Consider the following 18,486-nt stretch of genomic DNA (forward strand, 5'->3'; position numbering starts at 1 on the left):
CTCTGATTTGGTATGTTGCTAGTCATAAGTTTTTGGTATAAAAGTTAATTATATAGTCCGTCTGTTTTCATTGCTCATTTCAAACCTCACTTCCAGTAGTTAACTTTAGGTATTTGTTTGTATATCTTCCTAAATTTAGGATATTTTGTACTGATCATCAGCCCTATATATCTTAATTTTGTATACCAGGTAGTTATTAAAGAGGGACATACACATGGTATATATATACTGTTGTCTGTTCACCTTTTGTTGAACATCCCTTATTAGAACTTGCCGTGAAATTTTCACTTTTCATCCTGACTAGTTCCAATTTTTATACCCTGCGGCTAGGCGAAGGGGGCATTAAGTGTTACCCTTGTCCATCAGTACGTACGTCCCAAAATTGGTTTCCGTTCTTTAACTTTAGTTAGCCTAAACCAAATGTTTTGAAACTTGTACACAATGCATATTACCATAAAACACAGATCAAGTTCAAATTTGGGTGGTGTCACTTTTACAGTTCACTAGTAAGTTATGTCCCTTTATCACATAATATGCAAGCGGGGCATCATCTGTGTCCCATGGACACATTTTCCGTTTATTTTCTATTATTCATGGATTTTACAATATTGAGTGCTCATGGCACAGCTGTTTATTACAAGAATATGCAAATGTGAATAAATAATTCCATTGCTGGATCTTGAAACATAGATATAAAAAAGATAGTATGTAGACTAGAGACTATGATTTGACAAAATAACATCAACAACCAAGAAGGCTTGTTATCAATTTATGTCACCTTGAGATATTATAAACCAATAGAAATCCACAAATGATCCTATAAAACACTCATTACTGTACCAGAGAGTACAAAACAAGAAACAAAGAACTGAATGAATTGTTTGGTTTTTTAAAAGTAAGTTATTTAGGTTTCTATTTGTATGTTGCTGATACAGTATAAATATATAACTTCATACTTATATTTGCAGGGTACACCCAGAGACAAGAGTGTGCAATTTACGTGATGAATTAGAAACACAGCTTGGTGCAGAATTACTACCTAGAGATTTTATATTTCTTAAAAGTGTAGGCAGAAGTATAACAAGGGTAAGTCAGCCTCCTCAGTGTGTGTTTTTTGTCACATCTAAAAACATTTTTTTATTATTTGGAGAATTTGATGGCAGATATTTTATAGTTTCTGTTTAATTTATTCAAAACGTTTTTAGAACCAGGATGATGTTAACATTGACGTTTTGTGAAGACGGCTGTGTTTTGGTTGTTTGTTTTTTTGGGTTTGCTGTCTCATTGAAGTATTTCAAATAAATCTCCTTTTTATCATAAGAATCAAGTGTCTGTTTTGGTAAAGAAAATTGGTCATCAGATACACACTAGTATGAAGATATAATAATTCCATGGAGATATAGAAACCATGGGTAAACTTGAACTGATATTCCCAAGACCCTTATTTACATGAAATGGGATTTAGTTGATGAGTTTTTGTCTATTTATTTTTTTTAGTTCATCTGAAAAAATGCCAGTTTATGTAACCAAAAATCTTTTTTAATTTGATGCGCAAAAGAAAGAAACTTATGCTTACAGCAACAATCTTTGCATTAGGTTAAATATCAATAGTTTTTAATAAAAAAGGGCAATTTATCTATTAATAAACATTAGGATTCTGAACAGGTGAGACTATAGAATGGGATTAAAAGGTGATTTATTCATTCTAAATGTGTAATGGACAAGAAAAACCATAACATAGTTATATAGAGAGATATCTTTGGTAGTGGTTTTGAAGTTGGTAGACAGAAATTTATAAGAATTGTGCTTATATGGCCAAATTTAAAGAGGTGAACCATTTACTTTTGTTTTGAATCCCTTATTTATATTCATCAATAAAAGATTTTAACTAACTATAAAATGCCTAATTTCTATTTGAAATTTCTTTACATTTCTTGAAGACATTAACTTGAAACTAAATAATTGATTGGATTTTGTTTTATAGAGAAAATCTCTTAAATGCTTTCAAAATCTTTTCAAATTCAAGAACTTAATAGGTATATGAATTTAATTTATTCCTCATTTATGAAACATTTTCAACTTTAATCAAGTTTAAATAGAATTAATTGTAATTTTAAAGTATTTTAATGTTTTGGCTTGAAAATTCATTTTCTAGCACGTTTCACAAGGGTTTTAAGATTAAATCAAATTTGTATTGTAATACTCGAGATGAAATTTAAAAAGCTTGCCAAGACATTATAACAATAAAAATCACTTCATTTAAATTGACAATCAATCAATCCTTGGAAAGTACACATACTTTAAAACTTACCCAAGAAGGTACTATTAAGTGTTCTTTTTATTGTTCAAGTATTTGAAAGGACCATGTAACCACTGAATAGAATTTCATTTTTGATAAAAATCTTAGTTTTTCTTTATGTAGCAGTAAGTGGTGGTATTTGAATTTATTACATGTATATATATATTTTAATTACAAGACATTAAGTAATGGTCAAGGTGAAACTTGTTATAATAAGACTGGCATTGATTAACGCTTTCATAGGATAGTGAACTTGCTGTGATTTGTAGATATAAAACCAAAGTCTTTCATGCAACTTTGACGTCACGTTAAGGAATAATTTTCGGATACATGTATTTGATTTGTTTTATATCCAAAGAACTGTTTTGAGTGCAGATAAATTTTCCCAGTTTAATTGTAAGCTGAAAAATTCACTTGACCTGTTTACTCAACCTATTAAATTTTTAATCTGGATAGAATTTCAGTGAAAGACAGCCCTGAAAAAAAAACCCAACTTCTAAGTATGCAGTTTAAATTTCCAAGTTTGATATTTTATCTTGTAAAGATCCTTTCATAGCAGATAGTTCAGTTCAATGGCACAGTAAAAATACCAGTTTGAATTACAGTAAACAAATGGTATATATAAAGCTTTCAAAAGAGGGAGAGTTGAAATCTCTTTCAAAAAAGAGTTCAGTCTGTCACAAGTTCATGTGCTTGTCCAAAGTCTTATGTCACATCATGTTTTTTGGTTATTTGAAGAATTAATAAAATTGAGAATGGAAATGGGGAATGTGTCAAAGAGACAACAACCCGACCATAGAACAGACAACAGCTGAAGGCCACCAATGGGTCTTCAATGCAGCGAGAAACTCCCGCACCCGGAGGCGTCCTTCAGCTGGCCCCTAAACAAATATGTATACTAGTTCAGTGATAATGGGTGTCATACTTAACTCCAAATTATACACAAGAAACTAAAATTAAAAATGATACAAGACTAACAAAGGCCACAGGCTCCTGACTTGGGACAGGCACAAAAATGTGGTGGGGTTAAAGTATTAATGACCAATCTTTGATAGTTTCTTATTGATTAAAAATGTTTTCTTTACAAATTATATAAACACTTGTTTTGCCCTTTAGATATCTTTTGGTTATTTATAGTGTTTGGTTGCTGTCTCTAATGTATACATCACATTATTATTTATACAGACTATTTTCATATACTATATATATGTGAGATATGATATTTCTTTAGCTTGCCTAAATTTTTTCTATGGTTTATTTTGTCAGTTAAATGTGATTTGCATTTTACGATTGCATTAAGTTTTTTTTAAATGAAAAATTTTTGCTTTCCCTCTCAATTGTCCAAAGTTAAAGTGAAGTTTTCATTTTCCAACTAATTTGTCTTTAAAAGAACTTTAATCCTAAATTGTTCCTATACATTGTAACACATGTTTTTGTTTTCCAACTCATTTGTATTCAAAAGAACTTTCATCCTAAATTGTACCTATTCATTGTAACACATGACTTATTTCAATTGTATTTAGATTTGGACTTGTACCAAATGTGTTTTCTGTTTATCAAAGGATTTATAAGATGTTTGAATTTGTAATTTCCACAAGGTTAATCTGAAGCACTAAGAACATAATGAAATACTTATCAAGTTAAGGTATTTCATATATTTTAGCATGTTTCACATTTTTCATGTCGGGCCTTTTATAGCAGACTATTTGGTATGGGTTTTTCTCATTATTGAAGGCAGTACGGTGGCCTATAATTGCTTACATCCACATCATTTGAACTCTGGTGAATAATTGTCTCATTGGCAATCGTACCACATCTCCTTGTGAGCTATTCTCATCACTTGGCGTCCGTCGTCGTCGTTAACTTTTTACATTTTGAACTTCTTCTGTTGTTACTTTGAAGCCGCTCCATCATCCAAGATGGCCGCCAGCGGGGGACTTAGTTTAACATAGGACCCTAAGGGAAATACATACAAATGTCTTCTTTTAGAGAACTACTGAATGGAATGAAACCAAACATGGCATAAATGTTCCTTATGAGGTGCTGATGAAGTGTTGCTACTTTTTTTGCCGATTTACTGTTCAAAATGGCAACCAGGATTTTTTATTAAATTATGGGGCCAATATTAAACCAAATTTGGCCTCAATCATTATTTTGGTATCTGTTGCTCAATAATTTTTATCTATTTTTACATGATTTCCAAAACCAAAGTAGAGTCAGGTGAGCGACACAAGGTTCTAGGGAGCCTCTAGTTATAATGTTGTATTTACTAAAATGTTACTAGGAATCTTTGTACAAATTAAGAGAAATGAATTTTTTTTTACCAGTAATGAATTTAAGATCATTTTTTATCAATATTTTTGTATTGAATTAACGGAAAATGCAATAATGTTTAGGTTAATCACCAGTGAATTTTTTTAACATGATTTGAGATAAGTGAAACACATAATCTTCCTGTTGCCATACAGAAGTTAACACATCATCAATACTGCAATGGAAAATCACTATGGACTTTTTTCAGTGTTTGAACTATAATGTAGAACCGAAGTTCAAACAGTTAGATTTTTATTGTAGTACAGAACAAATTTGTTTTTGGTTTGACATTCATTTGCAATTGACAATTTTTATTGGAGCTACAGGTTGGCTAAAAGATTTCACTGTGAAAACATATCATTTAAGACAAAATTATGCACTTAAATGCATTCAAAATTTGTTTATTTTTCAGTTGTGCAAAACTGATCAAAACTATTTGAATCAGGTCAAACACTAGCTGACTAAAAATTTAGTACATGGTTTTATTAGTGAATTACACATAACTACAAACATCTAGAAGATTGGTGTCTATCACTAAGTGCTTTTGGCAGGAATGCCAAGAAAGAGATTTGTTAGCATAATCAGGTTTCAAAAAGGCAATTTAGTCTGTAAATCCTTGGATGTCAGACTACCATATTCCCTTAAATTTTGACTGTTTCAGTGGTCTCATGGAAGAGTGCCCACCTCAATTGTGTGAGGTACATATTCATATCATATTTTTATGTGCTCATCCTGCATGGAATATTTGCTGCTGAATAATTTCCATCAATCCATCCCCATTAACATATGAATAGGGGATTAAAAGTTAACATGTTAAGTATGTCAGACTATATACCAGATCTTTAACCTAAACAACCTATATTTTTCTCAATTTCTTCATTACAATATTGTGAAAAACCAGACAAGTTCCAATGTATTAAAGTGTATACATGTACTAATTTTGGCTTAAATTTGCATATATTAAGGGACATATATGTCTTAAGATACAAGTATCTTTATGTGTTTTTCATGTGTTATTAATACCAAATTAGGAATTTAGCTTTTATGTTTTTCAAACAAATACCTATAGTGCATACTTTGAAAAGATCATTTATTGGGAAGATTAGCTTTAAACAATAGAATTTTCACATAGTTTAATAACTCCTTTGAAATAGTTCATGATTGATTGATCAGAATAAGAAAGACATTTTATTTATTCAAACAAATTTTGAACCAACCAGGTGTAAATATTTGTATAAGAACTATACTTGTACATTTGTATTTATTTTTGGTATAACAACAAGAGAAAGTTTTAAATGTTTTATCGGTAGATACCATTTACACGATAGTTACGGAAGACAGTAAATATTGATATCAATGTCTCAACGTCAGTCGGATTATGTATCTGAAACAAGACATAGATTTTTTTTATTTGGATTTCATTTAGAACTTTCTAGAAATGTAAATAAAGTATTTGATGATAAGTTTCAGATATCCAATAATGATCAAAATATTGATTTAATGTCACCCTGTATTAGTTATAAGGAAATGATCAATTTTATTTTAAAATGTTTTACTTACAACAATATGCTTTACTTTGACTTCTTGATTGATATATTTTTCCGAAAATTTTCTTTTATTGATAAGGACTACTTTGAAAGGACAAATAAGATTATATGATTTGGGTTATTGGTCTTGCTCATTGTTGCTTAAATCCACATAACTTGGACTCTGGTGGATAGTTGTCTTATTGATAATCATAGTCGATACCACATCTTTTTGTTTTAATATTGAAAGGGCTTGATATAGAAATATTTTACAATACCTGTAGATAAAAGATTTCTTTTCTTGGACATGCTTGACAATTCATTTTAATGGTATTATTCTTTAGACAACTGTCAGGCTTAGAATTGGAAACAAGACTGGTGTAAAGACACCAGGATCTCTGCATGTAATTTTAAGAACCATATGCAGTACAACAATTCTTCAGAAATAACCTTTGATGAATTGTTGTGAGATGAATTTTCTCATCCTTTCCTCAGCCTTGCTTTCCAATGGAGGCCAAAGTTAACTAACTTTCTTGGGACTTACCATTAAGTTATGACATTGTTAACATATCTGGTTTTGAAGGAACATGATTAATTTGCTGCTAGACGTTAGGCAACAAACAATTAACCAACCAGACTTAAGCCAAATCTGTGATTATTTTTAGATAGATTAATTCATTAATTAGCTCCCTTTTTATACGACCGCAAAAAAATTTTGTGATCGTATATTGGTATGACGTCGTCGTCATTGTCTTCGTCCGAAGACACATTGGTTTTCGCACTCTAACTTTAGTTTAAGTGAATGGATCTCTATGAAATTTTACCATAAGGTTTAATACCACAAAAAGAAGGTTGGGATTGATTTTGGGGGTTATGGTACCAACAGTTAAGGAATTAGGGGCCAAAAATAAGCATTTTTGTAACTTCCAGACATAACTTGTGCGTTAGTGTATGGATCTCTCTGACATTGTACCACAAGGTTCCATATCACAAAGGGAATGCTGGGATCGATTTTGGGGGTAATTGCCTCAAAATTTTAGGAATTAGGGGCAAAAACAAGCATTTTTCTAGTTTCATGACAATAACTTGTGTGTAAGTGTATGGATCTTTCTGAAATTGTACTACAAGGTTCCATATCACAAAGGAAAAGCTGGAATTGAGTTTGGGGGTAATTGCTCAAAACTTTTAGGAATAAGGGGCCAAAAATAAGCATTTTTCTAGTTTCCAGACAATAACTTGTGTTCAAGTGTATGGATCTCTCTGAAATTGTACTGCAAGGTACCATACCACAAAGGGAAGGCTGGGATTGATTTTGGGGGTAATTGCCTCAAAATTTTAGGAATTAGTGACCAAAAAGGGGAAAAAAAGAAGCATTTTTCTAGTATCAGGACAATAACTTGTGTGTAAGTGTATGGATCTTTATGAAATTGTACTACAAAGAAAAAGCTGGGTTTGAGTTAGGGGGTAATTGCCCAAAACGTTTAGAAATAAGGGGCCAAAAAACAAGCATTTTTCTAGTTTCCAGACAATAACTTGTATTCAAGTGTATGGATCTCTCTGAAATTGTACTGCAAGGTACCATACCACAAAGGGAAGGCTGGGATTGAGTTTGGGGGTGATGACAAATAAGGGGGTTCAAAAAATTGGGGGGGATTTTTTTTCCCTTTTTTTCCTTTTTTTTTCTTTAAAATTTTCCATTTTAAATTGGTTATTTCTGATTTATATATAAAAGCAAATAATAATGATATGGTTTGAATAGGTAAATTAAATTTTTTTAAGTTCTTAGACCACATTCATTCTGTGTCAGAAACCTATGCTGTGTCAAATATTTAATCACAATCCAAATTCAGTGCTGTATCAAGCTTGAATGTTGTGTCCATACTTGCCCCAACTGTTCAGGGTTCGACCTCTGCGGTCGTATCAAGCTGCGCCCAGCAGAGCATTTTATTAGATCTGGAATTCATTTTTCCTTCACACAAAACAGATATATACTGTTGGAAAATTTTAGATATGCTTTATATCTTCCCTCTTTAGTGATAATAATTCTCCTTAAGGTTTTCTCTATACATTGTCACTATTACATCATTATTTTCAAAAAATGTTCACAATACATAAAATCATCCAGGATTTGGTAAAGTGTAATATTTGGAAATTTATGAAGTTTCATGAATATTATCTGTAACAAAAGATACATGGTGCTTAAAATGAGTTATTACCTGTAAAATATACAAATACTTGGTAATTGAGGACCTTAGAATTGAGAAATTGGACCTTGATGTTTATTTGTCATCAGATCATTAGTAATTACTAGTAGAAAATGTAACTAACCAGAAAATTTTATTCAAAGATGATATTGCAATTCAAAATTTTTACATTAACAGATAGTTTTGACACAGAACTTTGATTTTTATTGAAGTACATGTATATAATAATTTGATAAAGTATATCTTATTGCTGCAATTATGCAGAAACATTATTGATCTAACCATTATAATGTAATATACAGTTGAAATGAATACTTGTAATATCTTACTCAAGGAATCAAATGTTTTATTTTTCATTAACCATAAAATGAATTATTAGGCCTACATTTTATCAGATAACTTTTTAGATAAACTTTGTGGTGTTGAAAAGTATTTAAATTTTTGAAATATAGGTCTACAAATATTTAACTTTGTTGTTAAATTATTCATTAGAATTATCTATAAGTGGATACAGAGTAGGGAGATTGTTGCCATTTTATGTACTTATGTTCGTACATTTGTTGGAATAGATTTCTTTAAAAATTTATGTGACTTTTAGATAATTAATGTTTTTGGTCTAGCATGCAACCACAAAAGTGATTGTAGATGAGACTTCGCCATTGTGTACAAATTGCACCTTAATGTCTTATTTGCTTTTACCTCAATTCTTATTTTAATTGGAATCATGATTTTTGGAAATGTATAAAATATGGAAAGTAAACATAGATGGTATATTGCCTTGTAAATGTCTTTTGCTTATTTGTGTCATTGGGTTGGTGATTCATTGACATTACACTTTCCCTTTCTCCATCTATTCTTATGTAAGAACTTTCATACTGACGTTTCTGTGAATTTATATGACAGACTCATAATACCAATATCTCAAAGGGCTTTTGAAATGATTCCTATTATATGCTATACAACTATATTTCAAAAGTTCATTTTGCCCTTCTAGCAACTTTGTACTTCTGTAGGAAAGTTTCATTCTAAGGTATGAAACTTTATTTATGAGGTTTACATATTCTGTAAATTTTATGCTTTTGTTTTATGTTTTGCAGTTAAAACCAAAGCAAGAGTTCCAGTTAAAAGTCAAACATTTTTTACCTCCAAATGTAAGTATTATATACAATAAAAGGATAAATAAATCTCATCTCAAACCTCTTGGACAGTTTGACCAAACTGTGATCAGATTGTTCATGGTTTTCTTCTCCCAGCATTTTATCTTTGCCTTTTCCTTAGATAGCTGTCGTTACTGGAAAGCTTCTTTATAATTTTTTTAGCCAAATATATAAGAACAAGACAAGTAATAGTATTCTATCTGTTGCTCAGGAATGTTCAGGAAATAATTCCATTCAGCTAAGGCATGTTTATTAATGTTACTATTTATTCAGGAGAACAATACAGGCTCCTTCAAGGCTCAAATTATTGACAAAGTCTTGCAGTATACTTGTAATTATTTGCAGCAGTTTTATTTACCTGAATGTTTAAATTGCAAACAGTTATTATAGGATTAGAAAATAAATCCATTCAGCTGAGGCATGTTTATCATCAAGGGGTACTATTTATTCAGGAGAACAATACAAGCTCAGCTGAGGCATGTTTATCAAGGGGTACTATTTATTCAGAACAATACAGGCTCAACTGAGGCATGTTTATCAAGGGGTACTATTTATTCAGGAGAACAATACAGGCTCCTACAAGGCTAAAAATAATGACAAAGTGTTGCAAATAATTGCAGCTATATTATATACCTGAATGATAAAATTACAAACACTTATTACAGGATTAAGATCATCTCAGTTGCCTGGCATTATTTATCAAAGACAATAGCAGTTCAAATTGGTACTTGGCAATCGAAAAATTTTAAAATAATCAATGGCACTTCAATTTATATTGCACCTAATTATATCATAAAATATACATTCACATTACTTAGAACATTCTTACATTGAAAAGATGACTGAGTGTTCAGAGAAATGTACTGAGTAAGCTTTGCATGTGGTATTGTCGATGATTGTGTCACCAGGGTATCGTAATGTACAAGTGTACATTCTGTCGAGAAGTGGATTTAATTCAACATTTAAAATTGAAATAAAAAATGGTTGATTTTGACACCTGAGGATCTTTGTAATGACAGTTACATTCTTTTGTAGTTAGAAATAAGTGATAAAAGGTAGTAGGAGAATTTTGTAATTTGTCAAAGGTGAAAGTTTTTTATAATTTAGGTTCATTTATATTTGCACATTTTCTGGTTACCAGAAGATAAAGCTTGTGTCTCCTAAGACTGGGCTGTGATAGTGCATTTTATATCTGACTACCAGTTCTAGGATGAAATATGCATCCATTAAACTTGAGAGAATGTTTTTAATCCAGATTATTACTGTTTGTTTGTTGGCATCTAAGTTTAATGCATGATCAATAAAATAGAATTGAAAAACATGAATATTGTAAAAAATGTATTGCGATTTGTACTTTAGTCCAATCATTTATTGTGAATTCAACATTGCTTTTAAGTGGTACTAGCAGTTTATTGATTTGTAATCCCAAATGACTTGTCACAGCTCTTCAACCTTGAAAATGAATAAAGGATATCTCTGCTGTTTTAACTTAATCTTTGAGATTCTCATTTACATTTAAAAAAGTAAGATTAATGAACCATCTTTAAACAAGTAATATTTGTGTTGCTTCAGAGTTTATCATTTTTGCTGTTTTTTCCGTGTTAACAGAAGGTGGTAATGTAATCATGACATTGAGACACCGTTATTCCTGTTTGAAACTTATCCATATTTATATCTTCTGATTTATGACAGGAATATATGAATATTTCAAACCCGCAAATAACAATGTACTATAATGATGACAAAATAAATAATTTAGAGTAAATTTATAACACTGATGCCAGACAAATCCTTATTTTCTTATATTATTTGAAATTTCCATATTCTTTGGTTTGTGTTTAATTTTTGTCATTATGTTAAGGAATTTTGAAAACAGTGATTTAGTCTGAAAAAATAATTTGTCTTTTCTTTTTTCTTTTATATTATTTGATGGGTTGCCGTCTCATGGCATATTGTTATATCTTCCGTTTATGAGACAGTGATCGAATAAATAGATATGAGATGATGACAATGAGACAGCAACCCATCTATTTCATTGTCATCATCTCATATCTATTTATTCGATCACTGTCTCATAAACGGAAGATATTAGATTTACATTAATGAGATATTTTTCTGCAGAAGGTCGGTGAGTTGATCTGGGTACTTAGGCTAATTATCCACCACCAAAAGCTGGCAGCTATGATATAGCCAGATGTGCTGAAAGTGGCATTAAACTCCAACAATTTATCAATGCGACAGCTACATTAGTTTGTCAGTCACCCATTAAAAAAAAAGACGGAATAAAAAAGACATCTTATATATTTCAGACTACCAGGTAAATCCCTATATTACAGTGGGTTTACTTAAGTACAAATCCTGGACATATTGACAATAAAAGTTTACTTTGATAATTATTTGCTTATTGATTCAATGAAGTTAGTATTATAATCCAGTAAGTAAAGACCAAACATTGTTAGATACTTATATTAGTTAGATATACCTAAAGTTCAATCTTGATTCCTCGTCCACCTGTGATTTCAAATAATCTATAGTTTTTTACGGTCTCAATGCAAACATATGAAACAGAATAATAGGTTCTTTCATGTGCCCACATTGAAGAAGTCTAAGATTGCTCTGACATTTGGCATTCTGTATACGGGACTCCTGTCAATATCTGGCATTCTGTATACAGGACTGGTCATTTCTGATAGTCTGTATACGGTATTAGTCAATCTCTTCTTTAAAAACTGATATTCAAACTTTATTTATTCATGGTTGACGACAAAACTTATCATTTATTTTCAATATCTAAATAAAATGTATTATATCAGGTAACTGTTATTGTTATAGCAAGATTTTTGAACTAATCATTCTGTTCGGTTGGACATTAACTTCACTAGACTTGCTATTCTTATGGGTTTTTCCTCTGGGATTATGGCCATTTAAAAAAAAAATTATTGATGTAATAAAAAAAAGTGAATTTAAAATGAAATTTTCCTTTAAGAATGTCAAAACTCATACTGCCTGTATAAGAATCCATCCTCCAACTATTTCTTTTCTCCATATTTTTACAGTCATATGCACCAGAGTTATATTTATTAGAAGTAGAGAATCGAGATGATGAAAATGAAACAACTGGTAGTACCAGACCAACAACAAGATCGCCACAATTTACAGAGAGTAAGCCTTTGTTTTATTACTTCAGTAATACAGAGATCATTTTTAATAAGTAAAGTTTTATTTTTGTTTAATTTAATATAAATATATATAATTTGGATTTTAGTTTTATAAGATTAATATATTATTTTAGTTTAGTTTTAATTGGTAATTCAACTTTATTAATGAATTATATTCAAGTAATGTATAATAGTATTAATGTGTAAATATATTACGTGTGATAACATTTATTGTGTGACGAGCACCTGAGCACTCTATAGTATTCCTTCCTGGTTTGGTGGCAGCGGTGGGATATAGATTGGTAATGGGAGTTAGATTTCCTTCTATCATTCCATAATTTCATTTTGATTCCATTATTTGTTAAAACAAGATTATCATCTTTAATATGTCAAGCAAACAATAAAGTTCTAAAGGATTATAGATCTATCTGATCTATTGGTATATTTAAATATTCAGTATACCTTGTATGATATAGGAACAAATTAAGTTACCTTGACATAAAATGGAAATGGAAAATTTTATAACTAGTTTTATTTAAACATTTATTTTCCTGGAATAAAATGACTGAATTCATAGAAACATTTTATAGATTATAGACTTTTTTATCGTTACACTTTAAAGGTAAATGTGATGGTCAATGAGATAATAAAATTATTCATTCTGACAGTTCAAGTTTTTGGAATAACATCATTCACCAGTTCCTCTTTAAAGTATTCCCAACCAATAATTACTGCATCTCAGTCTTTGAAATTACAAAGTGGATTGAACACACCAGTTTATCAGCGCTACATGAAGAAAACATGTATATGTTGCTATAAAATAAAACAACTAGGAACTGGTTTATTTTGATGCCCAATCTTACTGAAAGCAGTATTATACTATAGTAATAAGTGTGTTAGATATTAAATAGTCCAATAACATTCTAAGCCATTGTCTGGATTTCTATGAAAATTAAAAAAAAACTACTGTTCTTAATGGAATAGTGCCCCTACTTTTATATATTGTATTCAAGTATTTTTTGGAATCCATAGCACAAACATTGACTTTACTATACCTATAGATGAGGGAAGAGATGTGAATTTATGAGCTCTGCTCTCACTTTTTTCTAGTTTTTACTGGCTTAATTGAAATTTGAATTAAATAAACTGAACAATGAATTTATTTAGACAGAATCAGTTCTTTTTACTTTAAAAGTACATTATATACAAGTGTTATTGTACAGTATTATCAGCTATCAGAAACTGCATATAATGATGCAACCCTTTATGTGAATTTTTCATTGGCTGCTATGGTGATGAGGTCTAATGACTGGAGAGGCTTAAGTCTTTAGTAAGTACCTTCATACGGGTACAGGCATTAGCACATTCTGAGTGTACACATGTGTATTTTTATTTATTTGGATATTTTCTTACCTTACACAATATAAATGTGGTATGCCGTGTATATAAGCATTATTCAGTAGGTGATGGTCAAAACACAAATCAAGGTGATGGGAAATCAGGGGTTTTCTACTTGAAAATTTGGGGTATCTTTTAATATGCTTCATGGGAAATATTTTTTTATGCATTTTTATAAAAAAAAAAATGACTACATTTATATGAGGACCTAATTCTCTACTTATTTGCACCCTTTCCTAAATCTTTTGTAGACATACAAACTGCATGTTGAAAATCAGAATGCATGTCTGATTATTCAGAGCTTGATTTTCGAAATTTCTTTTAAATAACTAGAAACGTAGATAAATTCTTTGAATAACATTAGCTTTAACAATGTTTATATACATGCATGTTGTTCCCCTGTTCAGCAACATGGATACAGTGTGCTAAATCATTATTACATCTTGATTCAAAATTATAGCAAGGTTTCATGTGTGATTTTTTGGCCCAACTTTGAAATAACTGATGCTTATTTTTATACAACTGCAAAAAAAATTTTGTGGTCGTATATTGGTATGACGCTGGCGTCGTCGTCGTCGTCGGAAGACACATTAGTTTTCGCACTCTAACTTTAGTTTAAGTGAATGGATCTCAATGAAATTTTACCATAAGGTTCAATACCACAAAAGGAAGGTGGGGATTGATTTTGGGGGTTATGGTACCCACAGTTAAGGAATTAGGGGCCAAAAATAAGCATTTTTGTAACTTCCAGACATAACTTGTGTGTAAGTGTATGGATCTCTCTGACATTGTACCACAAGGTTCCATATCACAAAGGGAATGCTGGGATTGATTTTGGGGGTAATTGCCTCTAAATTTTAGGAATTAGGGGCCAAAAAGGGGCAAAAAACAAGCATTTTTCTAGTTTCATGACAATAACTTGTGTGTAAGTGTATGGATCTCTCTGACATTGTATCACAAGGTTCCATATCACAAAGGGAATGCTGGGATTGATTTTGGGGGTAATTGCCTCCAAATTTTAGGAATTAGGGGCCAAAAAGGGGCAAAAAACAAGCATTTTTCTAGTTTCATGACAATAACTTGTGTGTAAGTGTATGGATCTTTATGAAATTGTACTACAAGGTTCCATATCACAAAGGGAAAGCTGGAATTGAGTTTGGGGGTAATTGCCCAAAACGTTTAGGAAAAAGGGGCCAAAAAGGGGCAAAAAACAAGCATTTTTCTAGTTTCCAGACAATAACTTGTGTTCAAGTGTATGGATCTCTCTGAAATTGTACTGCAAGGTACCATACCACAAATGGAAGGCTGGGATTGATTTTTGGGGTAATTCCCTCAAAATGTTAGGAATAAGGGGCCATAAAGGGGCAAAAAAACAAGCATTTTTCTAGTTTCAGGACAATAACTTGTGTGTAAGTGTATGGATCATTATGAAATTGTACTGCAAGGTTCCATACCACAAAGGGAAAGCTAGGTTTGAGTTTGAGGGGTAATTGCCCTAAACGTTTAGGAATTTGGGGCCAAAAGGGGCCAAAAAACAAGCATTTTTCTAGATTCCAGAGAATAACTTGTGTTCGAGTGTATGGATCTCTCTGAAATTGTACTGCAAGGTACCATACCACAAAGGGAAGGCTGGGATTGATTTTGGGGGTAATTCCCTCAAAATTTTAAGAATTAGGGGCCATAAAGGGGCAAAAAAACAAGCATTTTTCTAATTTCAGGATAATAACTTGTGTGTTAGTGTATGGATCTTTATGAAATTGTACTGCAAGGTTCCATATCACAAAGGGAAAGCTAGGTTTGAGTTTGGGGGTAATTGCCTTAAATATTTAGGAATTTGGGGCCATAAAGGGGCAAAAAAACAAGCATTTTTCTAGTTTCCAGACAATAACTTGTGTTCAAGTGTATGGATATCTCTGAAATTGAACTGCAAGGTACCATACCACAAAGGGAAGGCTGGGATTGAGTTTGGGGGTGATGAATCATAAGGGGGTTCAACAAATTTGGGGGGGGGGGGGATTTTTTTTCCCCTCTTTTTTCTTTAAAATTTTCCATTTCAAATTGGTTATTACTGATTTATATATAAAAGCAAATAATAATGATATGGTTTGAATAGGTAAATTAAAATTTTTTAAGTTCTTAGACCACATTCATTCTGTGTCAGAAACCTATGCTGTGTCAAATATTTAATTACAATCCAAATTCAGTGCTGTATCAAGCTTGAATGTTGTGTCCATACTTGCCCCAACTGTTCAGGGTTCGACCTCTGCGGTCGTATCAAGCTGCGCCCCAGCGGAGCATTTTATTTTTTATACGTCTGTTGACAACTTACAAATTATGGTTTACTTTAGTCCATTTGTCTGTTAATTTTTCTAAGCATGTCACAAAATAACTCCATTTCACATTCAATAACAGATCTTGACATATTTTGTTTACCCAAAGTTCTAGAACTTTAATTAACAAAATACAGGGTTCTTTTTTTTCTCTCTTTTTATATGCCTTATTTTAACAATATTATCACCCTGAATAAGTTTGAAATATTTGCCACTGAACATTAAGCAAACAGCAATTAATCAATTGTACAATATTAAGATTAAGATACATTTTTGTTAACTACTGAATTACCAAAAATTGTTTTAACCAAATCAAAATTGAAATAACTTCATGTAATTTTTATTGACATTTAGACATTTTTATTGTTTTTGTTTGAAATTTGCATTCTAGGTTAGATAGATAATCAATTTTACCTGCTGATTCAGGAAATTAATACAACTTTACATCAACCAGTGCTGTAAATTTTTAAATATCAAGAAATTTTTATTTAAGTAAATGCTATGGAAATTAATTTAAATTGACTGTAGGATTAGATAAGCTCTCAGTCATCCACAGCTCATCCATAGATTCACAACAGTTGCCATTATTTGGTAATTTTTTTTAGTATAAACCTCATATTATATATTTTATAGCCTAATTATTGATACTAGAAGTCGGTTTTACAAAAAAACTTACGACCAAGATTGATCGTAAGTCATGAACAATTCAGTATACTTACGATCAATTTTATTCATAAGTTTTTTTTGTGAAACTGACTCCAGGTGAATATTAGGAAATAACTTGTGATTAAAATTTTTTAATTTTTGGTAAGCTTAGTGCAACTGGTAATTATGAATTCAAATTCATTGTAATGATTTGAAATTTTCTAAACTATAAGTTAAAAATAAATCAATCAACTTGAAATTGGACTCTTATCATTGCAATCTTATGTGACCCATGTTTATAAACTGATATTAGATTTCTAAGTTGTATGTATTTATATTGAATCATTGTGTCTATGTTTATAGATACTAGTAATAAGTGGTAGCAAACTTTTTTTACAAAAGACTTTTTAAAATTAAACCATTTTTCATAAGAAGAGGGTCATTTTGTTGGTTAGGTACAGTGCATGGACTTAAGTATTTGTCACTATCTTTTTCAAAAAAATATTGAGGGGTCATTTCTTGTCAGACGTTAATAAACCTAGTTACGCTAGAAGCAGAATTGCCAGTGATTGTTTTGTTTATTTTGTTGTGAAGCATTTCCATTTTGTTGTGATCCAAACACAAGTATTATTTTTTGTTGAGATATTCGCTGTTTATTTCTCCAAAATTATATTGTAAATAAGTATCTACACCTGCATGGTTTGTTAAAATCCAACCTTAAACACCTTCAAATTTGTGTTATTATATGAAATATTTAGCAAACGATTGCATATGTCAAATACTTATGTCTATGCACTGTAGTCATATCATAAGCAACACATACAGAAACTTATTAAGGAATGACTAATATTTTTTCTGTCTATGAAGAAATAACATCAAAAATGTGGTGCACATTGAATAACCTGTAATTTGGTTATTTAAAAGTGTGTACCACGTTTTTTAGGTTATTTTGAATAGACAGAATAATATTACAGTCATTCCTTATAATTTAATTCTAAAAAGGAGTAAATCATGATAAAAAATGTTGATGACAAAATTATGTCTATGAGCTGATAGACAAAACACTTTCAGCCAATCAGAAGATGTGTTACATCCAAAATTAAATTATTTGGAAATATTTTTTTTTAAAGATTCATCAATTTTTTTTGTAGAACCCCATCATCATAGCATTTTTCATTTCATTTCCCATCAATTGTTAGTTATAGTTCCTTTTCCCTATATGGCATTGTGTGGCAGTAGCCAAATTTCTCATTCTCTGTGAAGCCTTAATATCTTGGGTTTTCCTAATTCCCTTCACCATGGTATTTGTTATGGTTCCAGGTTTGCACGAAAAAACACTGCCAGCCATATTGTTTTTGGTGTTTCACTCATTCTATTAAAACTTCATGAAAAATTAAATCATCTAAGTCTAAATTGAATTCATTTTACAGTGTTAAGATCTTTTACTACGCGTAAG

At 30.9% G+C, this 18,486-nt stretch overlaps 1 protein-coding gene across 9 annotated transcripts in view; it reads left to right on the forward strand.

Annotated features, from left to right (window-relative positions):
* LOC127705440 (trichohyalin-like) overlaps nucleotides 1–18,486 on the forward strand; it is a 68,442-nt gene that overhangs the window by 19,236 nt on the left and 30,720 nt on the right. For 6 of the 9 annotated variants that reach the window (XM_052209766.1, XM_052209760.1, XM_052209790.1 and 3 more), the window contains exons 3-6: nucleotides 969–1,086; nucleotides 9,440–9,493; nucleotides 12,556–12,661; nucleotides 18,461–18,481. In XM_052209766.1, the coding sequence (XP_052065726.1) occupies nucleotides 969–1,086; nucleotides 9,440–9,493; nucleotides 12,556–12,661; nucleotides 18,461–18,481 (299 nt within the window). Of the gene's footprint in view, nucleotides 1–968; nucleotides 1,087–9,439; nucleotides 9,494–12,555; nucleotides 12,662–12,709; nucleotides 13,988–18,460; nucleotides 18,482–18,486 lie in introns of those variants that run through there. The other 3 variants (XM_052209783.1, XM_052209805.1, XM_052209815.1) reach the window with 2 other exon arrangements.

The sequence above is a fragment of the Mytilus californianus genome, unplaced genomic scaffold (assembly GCF_021869535.1).
Source record: "Mytilus californianus isolate M0D057914Y unplaced genomic scaffold, xbMytCali1.0.p SCAF_1, whole genome shotgun sequence".
In the NCBI taxonomy this organism is placed as follows: domain Eukaryota; kingdom Metazoa; phylum Mollusca; class Bivalvia; order Mytilida; family Mytilidae; genus Mytilus; species Mytilus californianus.